The sequence below is a fragment of the Cetorhinus maximus genome, chromosome 16 (assembly GCF_964194155.1).
Source record: "Cetorhinus maximus chromosome 16, sCetMax3.hap1.1, whole genome shotgun sequence".
NCBI lineage: Eukaryota > Metazoa > Chordata > Chondrichthyes > Lamniformes > Cetorhinidae > Cetorhinus > Cetorhinus maximus.
In genome coordinates, this window is record NC_135894.1 from 53,214,993 (window position 1) to 53,232,076 (window position 17,084).

The 17,084-nt window shown below is 46.1% G+C and overlaps 1 protein-coding gene across 1 annotated transcript in view; it reads right to left on the reverse strand.

Moving 5' to 3' along the window:
* The window catches only part of pcyt1ba (phosphate cytidylyltransferase 1B, choline a), a 106,052-nt gene extending 90,022 nt beyond the window's left edge, over positions 1-16,030 (reverse strand). The window contains exon 1 of the mRNA XM_078559831.1: positions 15,935-16,030. Coding sequence (XP_078415957.1) covers positions 15,935-16,012 — 78 coding nt within the window. The 5' untranslated portion in view covers positions 16,013-16,030. The remainder of the gene's footprint in view (positions 1-15,934) is intronic.
* Positions 16,031-17,084: the final 1,054 nt, after the last annotated feature.

A 17,084-nucleotide genomic window follows, 5' to 3' on the forward strand; every position in this document is an offset into this window, starting at 1 on the left:
TTATCGATTTTGCGAAAAATGTATCACCCCCTTCACTGAAATACTTGCTGTGAAGCTCAAAATGGCAACATTTCTGATCAAATTAGCAAATTGTGAAAAGAATTTGACAAATAGGTCAATGTTTGCAAACAGCATAATTGAGTTAAAAAATTGAGATTGGCTGACTAAGCTGGGCAACGGTAATGTATTTGTACAAATAGGATCACGCTTAGTCTGTGGGCAGAGTTGCAGTAGACTATGTGTATATTGTCTACGAGGAAAGGCTGCATGTTAGTTGATGCCCACAGTGTGCTGATTCTACAATTCAGTGAAACAATAGGCTTCAGAGTCAATAGCAAGTTAAGCACACACACAAAACAATTCACATTAACTGATTGCAACCAAACTTTGGTTCAGTGGCCATGCCATTAGAAAGCGAGCAGACTCTACGTTACCTGAAGGATAGCTCTTGGCTGTCACACAGCCTTTTTCCCTCAATCTCCAATATTTTCTTATCATTAATAAACAAGATTTCTGCAAAGAATTTACAGCAATGGAACAGCAGCAATGGAAAGGAAACTCCAAGCTCATTCATGAGCATCAGTAGGCTATTTGACCATGGAGTGAATCAGAAACAATCATGATCCAGTTCTCACTCGAAGGCCATTAAAGCACATTTTGCTTCAGCCCTCACAGAATATGGGATCAGGAGTGGAATACCTGATTGACTTTTTCTCTTAGAAATCCAGAGGTGATTTGTAGCATACCAGTTGCTGTCTCTGCTGATATTAGAGATAAAACCTTAAACAGGTGCTAGATTGAACAATACATTTTTCCTTTCATAGTCACTGAGCAAGGCTAGTATTTCTTGCCCATCCCTAATTGTCTTTGAACTGAGCATCTTGCTAGTCCACTTTGGAGGCTGAGTCAATCATAAAGGCCAGGTTGGATGGTAGGTTTCAAAGGGCATTAGTGAACCAGATGGGTTTTTACAACAATTAATGATAGTTGTCATAGTGATTATCACTGAGACTAGCTTTACATTCCAGATTTATTAATTGAATTTAAATTCCACCAGCTGCTGCAGTAAGATTTGAACCCATAACCTCTAGTCTAGACCACTATATTACTAGTCCAGTGATATTACCACTACACCACAGTCTCCCCCATATCTACATTATGTATTTTTCTCTCTTTTTCTCTTTAAATATCAAACAGTACAGTCCAACTAACGAAAGGTCAGCACTGATAACAGAATACCTTTATTTAAGCTTGCATTTTTTTAATGGTCAGTCAAGGAAGAATGATTAGCATGTATGATTTTCAGGATTTTCCTGATTCCATTTTGAGGGCAGATAGAAACTTTTTGTAGAAGATTAAATGGGTTGGATATAATCCATGATATTATGAAATGTATGGGGTCTACAGAGTGGGATTGTGTTACAATTATGATGTTTATAAGATTGTTATATTTTGGGACTGTATCTTTAAGTTGGAGTAAAATGAAGTTGGTCATGGGATCTGTTCTGAAGCCTGCCTTACAACAGGCCTGGGTAATGTGGCTGTTAAAGATTAAATGGAGGCCTAGGTTCTTTTGCTGGGAAGAAGGTGTAAGGTGTTTGCACTTGGTGACAATGGCAGCAGCAGCATCCGTGTTTACAGTAGTTAGGCTACTAGTCTCCAAAGCCCCAGGAAGGTGCTGAGAATGGTGGGTTGTAAACAGTTATGCAGTAATCTGTCCATTTAATATCAAGACAAAAGAGAATTGGGATCTCAAGGAGAGCTAATCAATGTTTCTACCTGGATAAAAGGCCATGCGATTCATATTGCCATGGCGATGGGCTTTGAGAGGGAAGGGTTTCTAAAATATCCCTAAAACTCACAGCAAAGTTGGTCTGTTAGGATCCGGGAGAGAGGCCAAAAGTTTCTATGATTCACCACATAGGAGTGCAAGTGAGAGCTCGCACTCAGATTGAAAAGACCAAATTCTTGAGGATTTGAAATGAGGCTGGAAAATTTGCCTAGCTTGTGCTAGAAGAAAATCACCAGGAAAAACATTCACCATGAAAGACAATTCTGGGTTAAAAGTTATCAGGCTGGAAAAGGAAAGGAACAGAAGTAAACCCTTAGGAGCTAAGAATCACTTTGGAGTGGGTCAGGGAAAATCGATAGTCACTGAAGGGACTGTGTAAAGTGGGTTTCTCAGTTGTGTTAAAAGTAAAAGACAAAAATTCTGTTCTGTATTTTAAAGTATAAGTTGCCTACAACAATAGTGTTTAGTCATAGTGCTTTTAGTCTGTTTGTTACAGTAAAAGTCTTCAAATGTGAAATCTTGCTGTGTCATCCTTTCATCAATCATCTGAAAGTTCAAATTTAAAAAAAAATAATGGTCCCTGTGGAGATTGTAACAATTGATGGATTTGAATGGTCTTTTCTTTTTCATGCATTCTTGAATCCTGTGTTTTGCAATTATTTGGCTAGACTGTTGGAGAAGCAATGTCTCCAGCTCACACTACTGCTGACTTCTTCTCCCTGTCTCCCACTTTGGTTGATTCCATTTCACTGGTCCATTTTAAGAGCTTGTAGCTCAGTACCAGGAGACAGTAAAAATTGGGTAATGCCAATTTGGGTGTGATGCGGGATTACCTCATGCCCGATTGAGGTGATACAGACAGCACACAAAATTCATGCTGCCTGTTCATCATCATGATTGTGGTGTGCAGCCCAGCACTACATTTGCTGCTAGCTGAAACAAAAACAGAAATACCTGGAAAAACTCAGCAGGTCTGGCAGCATCGGCGGAGAAGAGCAAAGTTGACGTTTCGAGTCCTGATGACCCTTCAACAGAACTAAGTAAAAATAGGAAAGGGGTGAAATATAAGCTGGTTTAAGGTGGGGGGGGGGCGTTGTTGGGACAAGCAAGCAGTGATAGGAGGAGATAACCAAAAGATGTCACAGACAAAAGAACAAAGAGGTGTTGAAGGTGGTGATATTATCTAAAAGAATGTGCTAATTAAGAGTGGAGAGCAGGACAAGCAAGGTAGCTCTAGTGGGGGTGGGGTGAAATAAACGATGGGTGGAATACATTTAAAAATAATGGAAATAGGTGGGAAAAGAAAAACCTATATAAATTATTGGAAAAACAAAAAGGAGGGGGAAGAAACAGAAAGGGGGTGGGGATGGAGAAGGGAGTTCAAGATCTAAAATTGTTGAACTCAATATTCAGTCCGGAAGGCTGTAAAGTGCCTAGTCGGAAGATGAGCTGCTGTTCCTCCAGTTTGCGTTGAGCTTCACTGGAACAATGCAGCAGGCCAAGGACGGACATGTGGGCATGAGAGCAGGGTGGAGTGTTAGAATGGCAAGCGACAGGGAGGTCTGGGTAATGCTTGCGGACAGACCGAAGGTGTTCTGCAAAGCGGTCACCCAGTCTGTGTTTGGTCTCTCCAATGTAGAGGAAACCGCATTGGGAGCAACGAATGCAGTAGACTAAGTTGAGGGAAGTGCAAGTGAAATGCTGCTTCACTTGAAAGGAGTGTTTGGGCCCTTGGACGGTGAGGAGAGAGGAAGTGAAGGGGCAGGTGTTGCATATTCTGCGTTCGCATGGGGAGGTGCCGTAGGAGGGAGTTGAGGAGTAGGGGGTGATGGAGGAGTGGACCAGGGTGTCACGGAGGGAACGATCCCTACGGAATGCCGCCAGGTGGGGTTGAAGGGAAGATGTGTTTGGTGGTGGCATCATGCTGGAGTTGGCAGAAATGGCGGAGGATGATCCTTTGAATGTGGAGGCTGGTGGGGTGATAAGTGAGGACAAGAGGGACCCTATCATGTTTCTGGGAGGGAGAAGAAGGCGTGAGGGTGGATGCGCGGGAGATGGGCCAGACACGGTTGAGGGTTGCACGCTCAGCAGAGGGGCTATCATGAATTAAAGCATTCTTCCTGCAGCAGGTGGTGGAATTGTCTCCAAAAGTATTCTGAAAAGGAATAAAGAGTACCAATGGAGCAGCAGGCCAGACAGCAGGCTTCCAGGGAACATTCCTTGAAAATTTGCTGGTGTACAGCCTGGTTTTTCAGTGTATGGACTCCTTAAACTATTTTGTACAGCCTTACATGCACGCTTTTCGTCACAGAGTAAGGGTTGTGCAGTATCTTGCAGGCTGCTGCATGGCTGTGCACCTGTCTTTTGGGAAACCTCATCCATGGGCGGGATGAGGTTTCCTGAAGGTTTTATATAATAATTAAATAAATTTTGCAAACTTCACAAGCATGTACCAGCTCATGTGACACCGTCACACGAGGGTATATGTTTAAATAATATGTTACTTTGCTTTAAAAAAAGTTTTATTATCTACTTGATCTCCCTGAGGCAGCTCTGTGCCTCAGGGAGATTGCTGCGCTCTTTCGCGTACATGCGTGAAAGAGCGCAGGCCCCGGCGCTCCCTCCTCTCCCTGCCCGCACAGGTAATGCTGAGTGCTACCAGCCATGCGTTATGTTGATGGACCTTACTTGGCCTGCTCACATAAAATGGCGGCACGCAGCCAATCGTGGGTGGCGATCGGCTCTGCATCTGCTCCCACTCAGCCCACTCGCCATAGGAAAAATTCTCCCCACTGTTTCAGTGCTGCCGTGGAAGCTCAGGCTGAGGTCATGAGATCAATGCTTGTTTTCATGCAAGTCTAGCTTGGTGTCATGCAGGCCCAGACTGCATCATGACTGCAAATGCCAGTGCTCAAAGGAGCTGGCAGGCTCTCACAGTAGCTCACTTACATATACTCCAGCAGATTACTAGGATTATTGAAATCCCACTTTTAGGAATGACAGTGGCTCTGTGGTGCATGAACTTGATGAAAGTGTTTGTGCTGCCACCACTGCCTGTGCTCCCTCCTCTCCAGACTGCTGCCAACCAGGCCAAGGTGGTGTTCTTCGAAGCCAGGTCCTCTTAGACCCAGAACTACCCAAGTCATTCCCTACTGAAAGTCAGCAACCTTCCACCAGCCATGCTGTAGCTACTGAGGTAGCACTGTGTAGGAACACAGGCAAAGACATCCATAAGACAGACAGTAAGAGAATACACAAGGGTGAAGAGTTCAGATTTGTACGCATTATTGGGCATGTTGTTAGATAAAGTTGTTATGGAATTTTTTTGGTGCTGATTTTTATTTCAGGAATTTGGCCAAAGGATGCTGTGATGGTCCACTGCAAAGAGATGGAAAGGTGGAGAGTTGTGGAGCAATGGTGATGTGGGGAGGTTTTCAGGGAAACTGGAAGTCATAGGGGAGGTGGTTGCAAAGTAGTATTGTCACTGGACTAGTACTCCAGATACCCAGGGTAATTCTCTAGGGACCTGATTCAAATCCCACCAGAGTAGATGGTGAAATTTGAAAAGTCTAATGATGACTATGAAACCATTGTCAATTGTTGTAAAAACCCATCTGGTTCACTAATGCCCTTTGGGGAAGGAAATCTGCCATCCTCACCTGGTCTGGCCTACATGTGACTCCAGACCCACAGTAATGTGGTTGATTCTGAAATGGCCTAGCCAGCCACTCAGTTCTCATGGGCAATAAATAGAGTCACATGTGAACAGTTCACACTACAGGGAATCCTACTATTTTGGAAAAGTCACAAGTCCATTCCTCCTGCTTCTCTCTGGTTAGACAGAAGACAATGACATCCCCTGTCCTTGTGTACATGGCATCCTTGACCTCCCTGAGGCAGCAACACACGGCCAACTATGACATGTTACAATATCATTGGCTGCAGCCTGGAAGGAGCCTGAGGCAGAGAAATTGAGGGCATTAGTAATCTTTATGGCCACTGTTAGAACAGTCTTCGTCCTGCTTTACAGCTATAGGTCTGGGTGGAGGAGGTAGCACAGTTGAGTGACCATCTCTTTGGTGAATCATAGCTACACTGTTACTGGCTGAGGGGAAGTTCTCACTAAATACCCTACAGCCTTCTATTGGCAGCTTTCTTCCTCCTTCCTCTCTGCAACTTGTGCTCCCTGTCAGTGCTATGCTGCAGCCCAAGAGGGACTGCAACTGTAGCCCCCATGAGTGATAGCAGGCTTTCTGCTGACAAGCCTGCAAATTCTGCTGAACTTGAAAAAGTTCAGCACCAATCTCTTCTGACTCCAACAACTTTTAAGGTTTTCTCCAACAGCACAGTACACAGTACTTCCACTAGCTCTGCCACAGCAAAAGTCAAAAGCACCTCACCTGAAAATCCCATGCTGATGCCTTTAAAAAGCACAAGTGGGGGTGGGATAGCCCTTGTGCAGCAGAATGCATGTTCAGCTGTGAGTGTTTAAGAGAGGGCATTAAAAGGATCAGTGAAGTCTAAGGTGGCAGATCGGACACCCAATCAATGGTAGATACAGAGAGATGTCACAATCTATCCACTCTGTACTCTTCAGGTACATGCATGGCACACCCACACAAACATCTGTCCAAGCATGGCGCACCACACCGGTCAAGTGGAAGTGGCCAGAAGTGGATCAGGTGCCATTTTCGGTGCCTCCTGCCTCTCATAGCACGGACTCCAGTTGCACTATGGAACCCACGTTGTGGCCAAGCGTATTGCATTAATCATAGAATCTTACAGCACAGGAAGCCTTTTGGCCCATCATGTCTGCATTGACTCTTTGAAAGAACTATCCAATTAGTCCCACTGCCATGTTCTTTCTCTGTAGCCCTGCACATTTCTCCTATATTTAATTTTTTTTCAAAGTTAATGTTGAGTTTGCTTCCACTAGCCTTTCAGGCAGTGTATTCCAGATTATAAAATATGACCGTAAAAAAATATTTTTATCTCCCTCAGTCTCTTTTGGCAATTATGTTAAATCTGTGTTATTTGATTACCAACCCGCCCACCGATGGAAACAGTTTATTTTATTTACTGTATGACCCTCATTATTTTCAACATCTCTATTAAATCTCCCATTGAGCTTCTCTGTTCTAAACAATCCCAGCTTCTCTAGTCTTTCCACCCTCCTTTTTCTTATTTCTGATATGAGATAGGGCTCCAGTTATTCTCCATATCAGATCTGTTCTTTCTTGTGTGTAAAGCCACTAATTTGTCCCATTTTTCTGAGTTGTTCCCATTTTTCATTATCTAAATAATGCCTCCATAAGGCCAGCAGGGTCTTCTCTGGCAGAGAGATGGGTGCAGCCACCCTGGTTGCAATATTTTCCTCTTCCTCCAGCTACTCTTCCTTCTCTTGCTCATCCTCGAAAGGAGACAAATGGTCTGCGTCTTCCTCCTCCTGCAGTTCCTCTGTGTCATGTTGTGCAAGGTACAGCAGGCCTTTCTGGACACCTTTGCTGGTGCAGATTGAAGAGTGCCCCTAGCTTTTTTTTATTCATTCATGGGTTGTGGGCTTCACTGGCTAGGCCAGCATTTATTGCCTATCCCTAGTTGCTCTTGAGAAGATGGTGGTGAGCTGTCTTCTTGAACCGCTGCAGTCCATGTGGTGTAGGTACACCCACAGTGTTGTTAGAAAGGGAGCTCCAGGGTTTTGACTCAGCAATAGTGAAGGAACGGCGATATATTCCCAACTCAGGATGGTGAGTGACTTAGAGGGGAACTTCCAGGTGGTGGTGTTCCCATCTATCTGCTGCCCTTGTCCTTCTAGGTGGTAGTGGTCGTGGGTTTGGAAGGTGCTGTCTAAGGAGCCTTGGTGAATTCCTGCCATGCATCTTGGAGATGGTACACACTGCTGCTACTGTGTTGGTGGTGGAGGGAGTTAATGTTTGTGGATGTGGTGCCAATCAAGCAGACTGCTTTGTCCTGGATGGTGTCCAGCTTCGTGAGTGTTGTTGGAACTGCACTCATCCAGGCAAGTGGGGTGTATTCCATCACATTCCTGACTTGTGCCTTGTAGATGGTGGACAGGCTCTGGGGAATCAGGAGCTGAGTTACTCACGCACGATTCCTAGCCTCTGACCTACTCTACTAGCCACAGTATTTATATGGCTAGTCCAGTTCAGTTTCTGGTCAATGGTAACCCGCAGGATGTTGATAGTGGGGGATTCAATGATGTTAATGCCATTGACCATCAAGGGGCGATGGTTGGATTCTCTCTTGTTGGAGATGTACATTGCCTGACACTTGTGTGGTGTGAATGTTACTTGCCACTTGTCAGCCCAAGCCTGCATATTGCCCAAGTCTTGCTGCATTTGGACATGGACTGCTTCAGTATCTGAGGAGTCGCGAATGGTGCTGAACATTGTGCAATCATCAGAACACCCCCACTTCTTACCTTATGATGCAATTAAGGTGATTGATGAAGCAGCTGAAGATGGTTGGGCTGAGGACACGACCCTGAGGAACTCCTGCAGTGATGTCCTGGAGCTGAGATGACTGACCTCCAACAACCACAACCATCTTCCTTCGTGCTAGGTATGACTCCAACCAGCGGAGAGTTTTCCCCCTGATTCGCATTGACTCCAATTTGCTAGGGCTCCTTGATGCCACTCTCGTTCAAATGCTGTCTTGATGTCAAGGGCAGTCACTCTCACCCCACCTCGAGAGTTCAGCTCTTTTGTCCATGTTTGAACCAAGGCTGTAATGAGGTCAGGAGCTGATTGGCCCTGGCGGAACCCAAACTGGGCATCAGTGAGCAGGTTATTGCTAAGCAAGTGCCGCTTGATAGCACTGTTGATGACCCCTCCCATTACTTTACTGATGATCAAGAGTAGGCTGATGGGGCGGTAATTGGCCGGGTTGGATTTGTCCTGTTTTTTGTGTACAGGACATACCTGGGTAATTTTCCACATAGCCGGGTAGATGCCAGTGTTGTAGCTGTACTGGAACAGCTCGGCTACAGGCGCAGCAAGTTCTGGAGCACAAGTCTTCAGTACTATTGCTGGAATATTGTCAGGGCCTATAGCGTTTGCAGTATCCAGTGCCTTCAGCCATTTCTTGATGTCACATGGAGCGAATTGAATTGGCTGAAGACTGGCATCTGTGATGCTGGGGACCTCTGGAGGAGGCCGGGATGGATCACCCACTCGGCACTTCTGGCTGAAGATTGTTGTGAATGCTTCAGCCTTATCTTTTACACTGATGTACTGGGCTCTTCTATCATTGAGGATGGGGATATTTGTGGAGCCTCTTCCGCCAGTGAGTTGTTTAATTGTCCACCACCATTCACGACTGGATGTAGCAGGACTGCAGAGCTTAGATCTGATCTGTTGGTTGTGGAATCACTTAGCCCTGTCTATCACTTGCTGCTTATGCTATTTGGCACGCAATAAGTCCTGTGTTATAGCTTCACCAGGTTGAAACCTCATTTTTAGGTATACCTGGTGCTGCTCCTGGCATGCCCTCCTGCATTCTTCATTGAAACAGGGTTGATCCCTGACTTGATGGTAATGGTAGAGTGGGGGAAATGCCAAGCCATGAAGTTACAGATTGTGTTTGAGTACAATTCTGCTGCTGCTGATGGCCCACAGCACCTCATGGATGCCCAGTCTTGAGTTGCTAGGTCTGTTCGAAATCTATCCCATTTAGAACCGTGGTAGTGCCACGCAACACAATGGAGGGTATCCTCAATGTGAAGGTGGGACTTTGTCTCCACAACGACTGTGCGGTGGTCACTTCTACTGATACTGTCATGGACAGATGCATCTGTGACAGGCGGGTTGGTGAAGATGAGGTCAAGTATGTTTTTACCTCTTGTTGGTTCCCTTACCACCTGCTGCAGATCCAGTCTAGCAGCTATGTTATTTAGCAGTGGTGCTACCGAGCTACTCTTGGTGATGAACATTGAAGTCCTCCACCCAGAGTACATTCTCTGCCCTTGCGACCTTCAGTGCTTCTTCCAAGGGGTGTTCAACATGGAGGAGCACTGATTCATCACCTGAGGGAGGGCAGTACATGGTAATCAGCAGAAGGTTTCCTTGCCCATGTTTGACCTGATGCCATGAGACTTCATGGGGTCCAGATTCGATGTTGAGGACTCCCAGGGCAACTCCCTCACGACTGTATACCACTGTGCCACCACTTCTGCTGGGCCTGTCCTGCCGGTGGAACAGGACATATCCAGGGAAGGTGATGGTGGAGTCTGGGACATTATCTGTAAGAGTGACTATATCAGGCTGCTGCTTGACTAGTCTGTGAGACAGCTCTCCCTGTTTTGACACTAGCCCCCAGATGTTAGTAAGGGGGACTTTGCTGGGTCGACAGGGCTGTGATTGCCGTTGTCGTTTCCGGTGCCTAGGTCGATGCCGAATGGTCCGACCAGTTTCATTTCTTTTTTGTGACTTTGTAGTGGTTTATCACAACTGAGTTGCTTGCTAGGCTATTTCAGAGGGTATTTAAGAGTCAACCACATTGCTGAGGGTCTGGAGTCACATGTAGGCCAGACCAGGATGACAGATTTCCTTCCCCAAAGGGCATTAGTGAACCAGATGGGTTTTTGCAACAATCGACAATGGTTTCGTGGTCATCATTAGACTTTTAATTCCAGATTTTTATTGAATTCAAATCCCACCATCTGCCGTGGCGGAATTCAAACCCGGGTCCCCAGAGCATTCCCCTGGGTCCCTAGATTACTAGTCCAGCGACAATACCACTATGCCATTGCCTCCCCTTCCTTCAAGGCATCTGAATCTCATTTTCAACAAGCCAATGGCTTGCTCAATGATCGCCCTTGTGGTGATATGGTTCCTGCTGAACCTCTCTCAGCAACTTTGGCAGGCCTCCTGATGATCAGTCATCCTCAGAGGGTAGCCCATACCTCCAAGGAGCCACACATCCAATCAGCTCAGAGGTGCAAAAACCTGTGGAAGACTTAACTGGCACAAAAAGTGGATGTCATGCCAGATTCCAGGAAATATTGTGCACACATTCATAATGAACTTACAGTGATCACACATAATCGCACATGAAGGGAGCGGAATTCCTTCTGGTTGATGAACACCTCAGTGTTATCTGATGGACCTTTGATTGCCACATGTGTACAGTCAATGATCCCCTGAACCTGTAGAAATCTAGCCACAGCAGCAAAGGTAAGAGTTCATCTCTGACTGGGCTCATCAGTGTCAAAGGGCACATGTTAGGCGGCCTTAGCAAACATGGCATCTGTGAATTGCAAGAAGGACAAGGAGAGATGGCTTACCTTTAACAGTCACATAGGATTTCATTTGTGACTGATAAAATAGGGGAGATGGTGGTGTTGGAGTAATGTCACTGGACAGTAATCCAGAGGCCCAGGCTAATCTCTGTTGACATGGGCCTGAATTTCACGCTTGGTGCGCGCACTAAGTTGGCAGGCCCGGGAGTGGGTATAGAATCCACTCCCAGGCAAGATTACATTTTCAACATGATTTCACGCTGGGTGGCCAATTAAGGTCCGCCCACCGTGAAACCCGTCTGTTCACTGGTTGGAAGGGCCAGGCGGGGGCAAGAGCCTGTCGGGGTCCAATGGCAACCCGGTGGGGGATTCAAAAGCAGTAGGGGCAGCTCCCTGAAGGCTGCCAGGGGACACAGAGGGAGCTGTCGAGTTTGTGGAAGAAAAATATGGGCATAATAGCAATGGCATCTGCACTGCTGGGCACACCAGGCAGGAGGGCAAGTCTGGTGGGCCCCCGGTTCTTGGCTAAGTGCCTGGGAATCCTTGTGGAGGAGGTCAGTGCCAGGCGGGACATCTTCATACCCAGGGATGACAAGATGAGGCCACCACACCTCACCAAAAAGGCATGAGCAGAGGTGGCAGCCCAGGTCAGCTGCCATGAGAAGAGTACAGTTGAAGTTTCGCGTCCTCATGACCCTTCAACAGAACTAGTTCTGTTGAAGGGTCATGAGGACTCGAAACTTCATCCGTACTCTTCTTTGCCGATGCTGCCAGACCTGCTGAGTTTTTCCAGGTATTTTTTATTTTTTACCTTATAATGTTATGTTCTTTGTCTGTCAGTGCCAAGAGCATATACATTTTGCTTTTGTGTTACTGACCTGAGTATGCTTCACTTGTTTATAAGTGCACTGCATGCCAGTCACGCCAGTGTCTCATGCTGGACATGGGGGACTCTAAACTTTATTGCACAGGTACTGAGCGGACTTTGGGTTCAATGGAATGGGTCATTTCAAACACCCAGTAAGGAGGTGGCACCCCTGGCATGAGGTGGAAGCAGTGCCTTGGCAGCCTGGCTGAAGGAACCTTGAATCAATGCCTCCCTGGTGTCCCTGTTTCCCTGAAGGTTCCAGAGGTCTGCCTCCATGTCCTCACTGTGTTCTTCCCCGGGCTCCTCTTCTAATCCAGCACTGGATTCATTATCTGTGGCCTGTGGAGCTGCCTCGAAATCCTCATCCTCCAGTGGGTCCCCCCTTGACGGAGCCTGATTGTGGAGAGCGCAGCATACAATGTCTATAAGAGGCACCTAAATCTCATCTTCAGCAGACTAATGGTCCTCTCTATCACCGCTCTTGTGGAGGCATGACTCCTATTATACCTCTGATCTGCTTCTGGTCTTGGGTGGTGGAGGGACGTCATAAGCCATCTTTGCAATGGATAGACCTTGTCACCCAGCAGCCATCCATCCAGCCGAGCTGGAGAGATGAACAACCTTGGCACCTGTAAGTGTCAGAGGATGTATGCATCATGGGAGCTGCCAGGGTACCTTGCACAGTCTTGCAGAATCTGCGTCTTGTGATCACGAACTATCTGGACATTCATCGAGTGGAATCCCTTCCTGTTCATGAAGGCACCCGGCTCACCCACTGGTGCCTTAATGGCCACATGAGTGCAATCGATGGCGTGCTGGATGCGAGGGAACCCAGCAATCACAGTGAAGCCTCTGGCTTGCTCAGCCTGGCTGGCCTCATCCATTTAGTAATGAATAAAAGTCATGGCCAGCATGAACAGAGCGTCAGTCACCAGCTTCACACAACTGTGGACTGCTGATTGGGAGACTCCACAAAGATCCCCCACTGACCCCTGGAAAGAGCTGGAGGCATAGAGGTTGAGGGCCACAGTGACCTTTAGAGCCACTGGCTGGAGGTGATCTCCGGCTCAATCATCTGGCAGATGGAGGTCACAATCTCCCTGGAGAGAGGGAGCCTTCTTTGGCATTTCACCTCTGACGTATTGAGGTAGCTGCATGGCTGCCTGTACACTCTGGCAGCAGGGTAGTGGTGTCTTCTGCGGCCACTTCTGCCTTGGTCTCCCTGTTGGCCCTGCACCCCTTGTCCCTGCGCCTCTCCTCCCACAGGTTGCTCCCCTAGACGCTGCCTGCGGGCGCCTGGCCTCCTCTCCCTTCTGCCCTCTCTTCCTCCTCAGAGGTGGTCCCACCAGTGGCATAGACCATCCCCACTGCCAGAGAAACAGAAAGCCGTCCGATGACCAGAAGGGTCCACACAGTATAAATCCTCCAGGGGCCTTGGAGACACCAATGAGTCCTGAGATGAAGGCTAGCAATGCAAAGGCTAAAGCTAAAAACAGAGATAAAGCTGTCAAGTTTCGCTAAGCAACCAATAGCAAACTATCTCCTAAATGCCTCACTATTCACAATGGCAATGCTCTGGACCCATTTTATCCCCGCCTTGGATGACAATTCAATAAAAATGTGCTGCCCACCTTCCTATTTTGCCTGTGCAACAAGCGCAAAATTGCACTGGCAACATAAAATCTTGGTCAATAGGATTTTTAATGGCCTTAATTTGCCCTTTAACTGTTGGCGGGTGTGGATCTGACTCCTGCGCACGCCCACCAACCTCAATATTGCACACGTGCACAATGACGTCAGGACACATGCCTGATGTCATTTAGAGCAATTTTACGTGCATTCGGAGCGTAAAATTCAGGCCATGGGTTCAAATCCCACCATGACAGCTGGTGGAATTTAAATTCAATTAATAAAATCTGGAATTGAAATCTAGTCTCAGTAATGGTGACCAAGAAACTATCATCGATTGTTGTTCACTAATTTCCTTAGATAAGGGAAATCTGCCGTCCTTACCTGGTCTGGTCAACATGTGACTCCAGACCCATGGCAATGTGGTTGACTCTGAAATGACCTGGCAGGTCACTCAGTTCAGGGGCAATTAAGGATGGGCAACAAATGTTAGCCTCGCTGGCAATGCCCACATCGCTTGAGGGAAAAACTCAAAAAAGCGCTGTCTTGGTACTGTGGCAGGGGCAGAAGCCTGATTGGAGGGATTATAACATGGAGTTCCGGGAATGACGGCATAGATTTGGGAGGTGGCAGCGCATTCAAAGACTTTGAAAAGGAAAGAGAGGTTGAGTTTGGACGATAGTTTACAAGGACAGTAGGGTCAAGGTAGAGAGGTGATGATGGTAGATTTAAAGGATTGGGGGACAATACCTGAAGAAAGAGAACCATGAACAATAATGGCTAACGTATTGGCCAGGAGGGGAAGTTGGATGATCAGCAGTTTATTGGGAATAGGATCAAGGGAACAGGAGGTGGGTCTCATGGACAAGATGAGATTGGAGAGAGTATGAAGGGAAATAGGAAGGAAACCAAAGAAAGATATGAGTTCAGGGCTAGGGCAGGGGGAAGCTTTCGAGGAAGTTAGCCCAGTGAGCTACTGGAATACCATGACCAGGATTTTACATTGGCTGGGTGGGCTCGGCGGGAGCAGGTGGGGTTGGTCGCCTAGCATGGATCGCGAGCGGTAGCGCAGAGCACCACTTGTGCGGGCGGGGGGAGGAGGGAGAGTCGGGGCCAGCGTTCTTTCGCATATGCGTGTGAAAGAGGGCTTCAATCTCCCTGAGGCACAGAGCTGCCTCGGAGATTGAAGCGCTTTTTAAAGAAATTATTAAAAACATTAAAAATTTAATGAAACATGTCCTCTCATGTGACTGTGTCACATTAGATGGGGCATGTTTTTATTTTCAAAATGAAGTTCTTATATTGTCAGTATTAGCTTTAGGAAACCTCATCCTGCTCGTGGATGAGGTTTCCTAAAAAACGTAAAGGCCGCTTGGCCTTTTCGCCTGTCCGCCAACCGTTAATTAATTAGTACGTTAATGGCCTTAATAGGCCTTTCAATTATCGGCAAGCATGCAGCTGACTCCGGCATGTGCCTGCCGAACGAAATATCGTGAGACAGCGTAATGATGTTGGGATGCATGTCTGACGTCATCGCGTGTCATTTTACGTTCCAGCGTGTCAGGCCCGCCTCCATTCGCTGAATGTAAAATTCTGCCCCATGATATATTAATGTGTCCCTAGGTGTATATGCTAATAAATTTATAAGCTAATACCCTTCTAGTTTTTACACTGATGCAATTGAGATACAGATGCACCCATTTAAATCTAACCTTAAGTAGTGCAACATGATTCCCTTCACCAATAACAAGAAGCGAAAACAGCACTTTCCACTTCTACCTCCAGGTAAAACAGAAACTATGACTAAGCATAATGACTAAGTAACATATATACCTGTATAATACAAATACATAAGTAGGAAGAGGCCAGTGAACAGCGGTATCTCAGTGTTCAGAAGTCCATAAATCTGTTGAGCTTTGTTCTTGTAGCTGATGACATCAGTTGGACTTTTGGACAAAGCACTACCTGTAAAACTGCCTGTTGAAACTTTGGGTCAATTTATGTGCCACAGAAGAGCACCTCCCTGACTAAAAATGTAAGCAATGAGAAACATGGGTGCTAAAAGGTAGAAAGAGAGCTCACAAATTCTGAAAATCGAAAATAAAAATTAAATGTGCTGGAGTTGCACAACAGATCAGTTAGCATTTGATGAGCAGTGAGTTCTATTGAACTTGTAACTTAACCTGTCCTCCTTTTTCTATTTCTGATTACCTGCATATTTCCCAAATTTCCTGTTTTTTAACATGAAACACATCTACATTTTTCTTTTAATCCCTTGCATTTCTAAATAGCTATGTACATACCATCATCAATTGTACAAATGGATGCCTTGGCCAGAGTTCTGTAAGAAATTATCACTGTCATTGCATTCAAAATCCTTCCCTACCTTCCGTAGAAGCATGGCTAATTGCATATCACCCATTGCTTTATCTTCCTGTTGTTTTCGCTTTCTTCCAGACATCATTTCTGCCCTGGTGCTGAAGGCTTTTCCTCTAACAGACTGTTTGGATAAGTGCACTCACTGCCAACAGCACTTATACATGCCTTCATGACAACTCATCGGACAAAGTTCATGCCAAGTTTTTTCCTTGCATCATGCAAATGTACTGAGTTACGCAAAGGATCATTCTTCTTTGCTTTGCGATGATGATGAGATTTGATGCCTCTTTTCCTGCATTTATTTTCCAGACTGCAATCTTTTTGTAGCACCACAGGACACTGGTTTGTTCTTATCATAACTAACCTTCTGTGATGGTGAGAGTGGGAATAGTTGGCAAAATATTCTATGCTTACCAATGGAACCTTTAGGGTGAATGAGTGTTAAGAGGCGAAAACACAAAAACAAACTCCTTGTTGTTTAAATGTGATTATACTGAAGAGGAGGTATTGGCAAAGTGTGATGGAATAAGAATGATTGAATAGAAACACAAGCAAGATTAAAATAGGAAAGTTTTTTTAGTTTATAACTTGACTGGAAACAGGATTTATATGCAATGTTTCAGGATGGGACAATGCAGAAGTAATTTGTGGGAATAGTTTGCACCCCATCCATCACCTTCAACATCCACACCCTCCACCACTGATGCACAGTAGCAGCAGTGTGTACCATCTACAAGAGAAACTGCAGCAACTCACCAAGGCTCCTTCCACAGCACCTTCCAAACCTGTGACCTCTACCACCTAGAAGGGCAAGGGCAGAGGACACATGGGGATACCACCACCTGCAAGTTCCCCTCCAAGCCACACATCATCCTGGCTTGGAAATATATCTCTGTTCCTTCACTGTCGGTGGGTCAAAATCCTGGAACTCCCTCCCTAACAGCACTGTGGGTGTACCTACACCACATGAGCTGCAGCGGTTCAAGAAGGCAGCTCACCACACCTTCTCAATGGTAATTAGGGATGGGCAATAAATGCTGGCCCAGCCAGCGACACCCACATCCCATGAAAGAATTAAAAAAAAGAATTCTGTATACGCTTATTGCTCCATAAGTGTTAAGCTAAGAATGATAAAAAATAATGGTCCAAAATTTCCA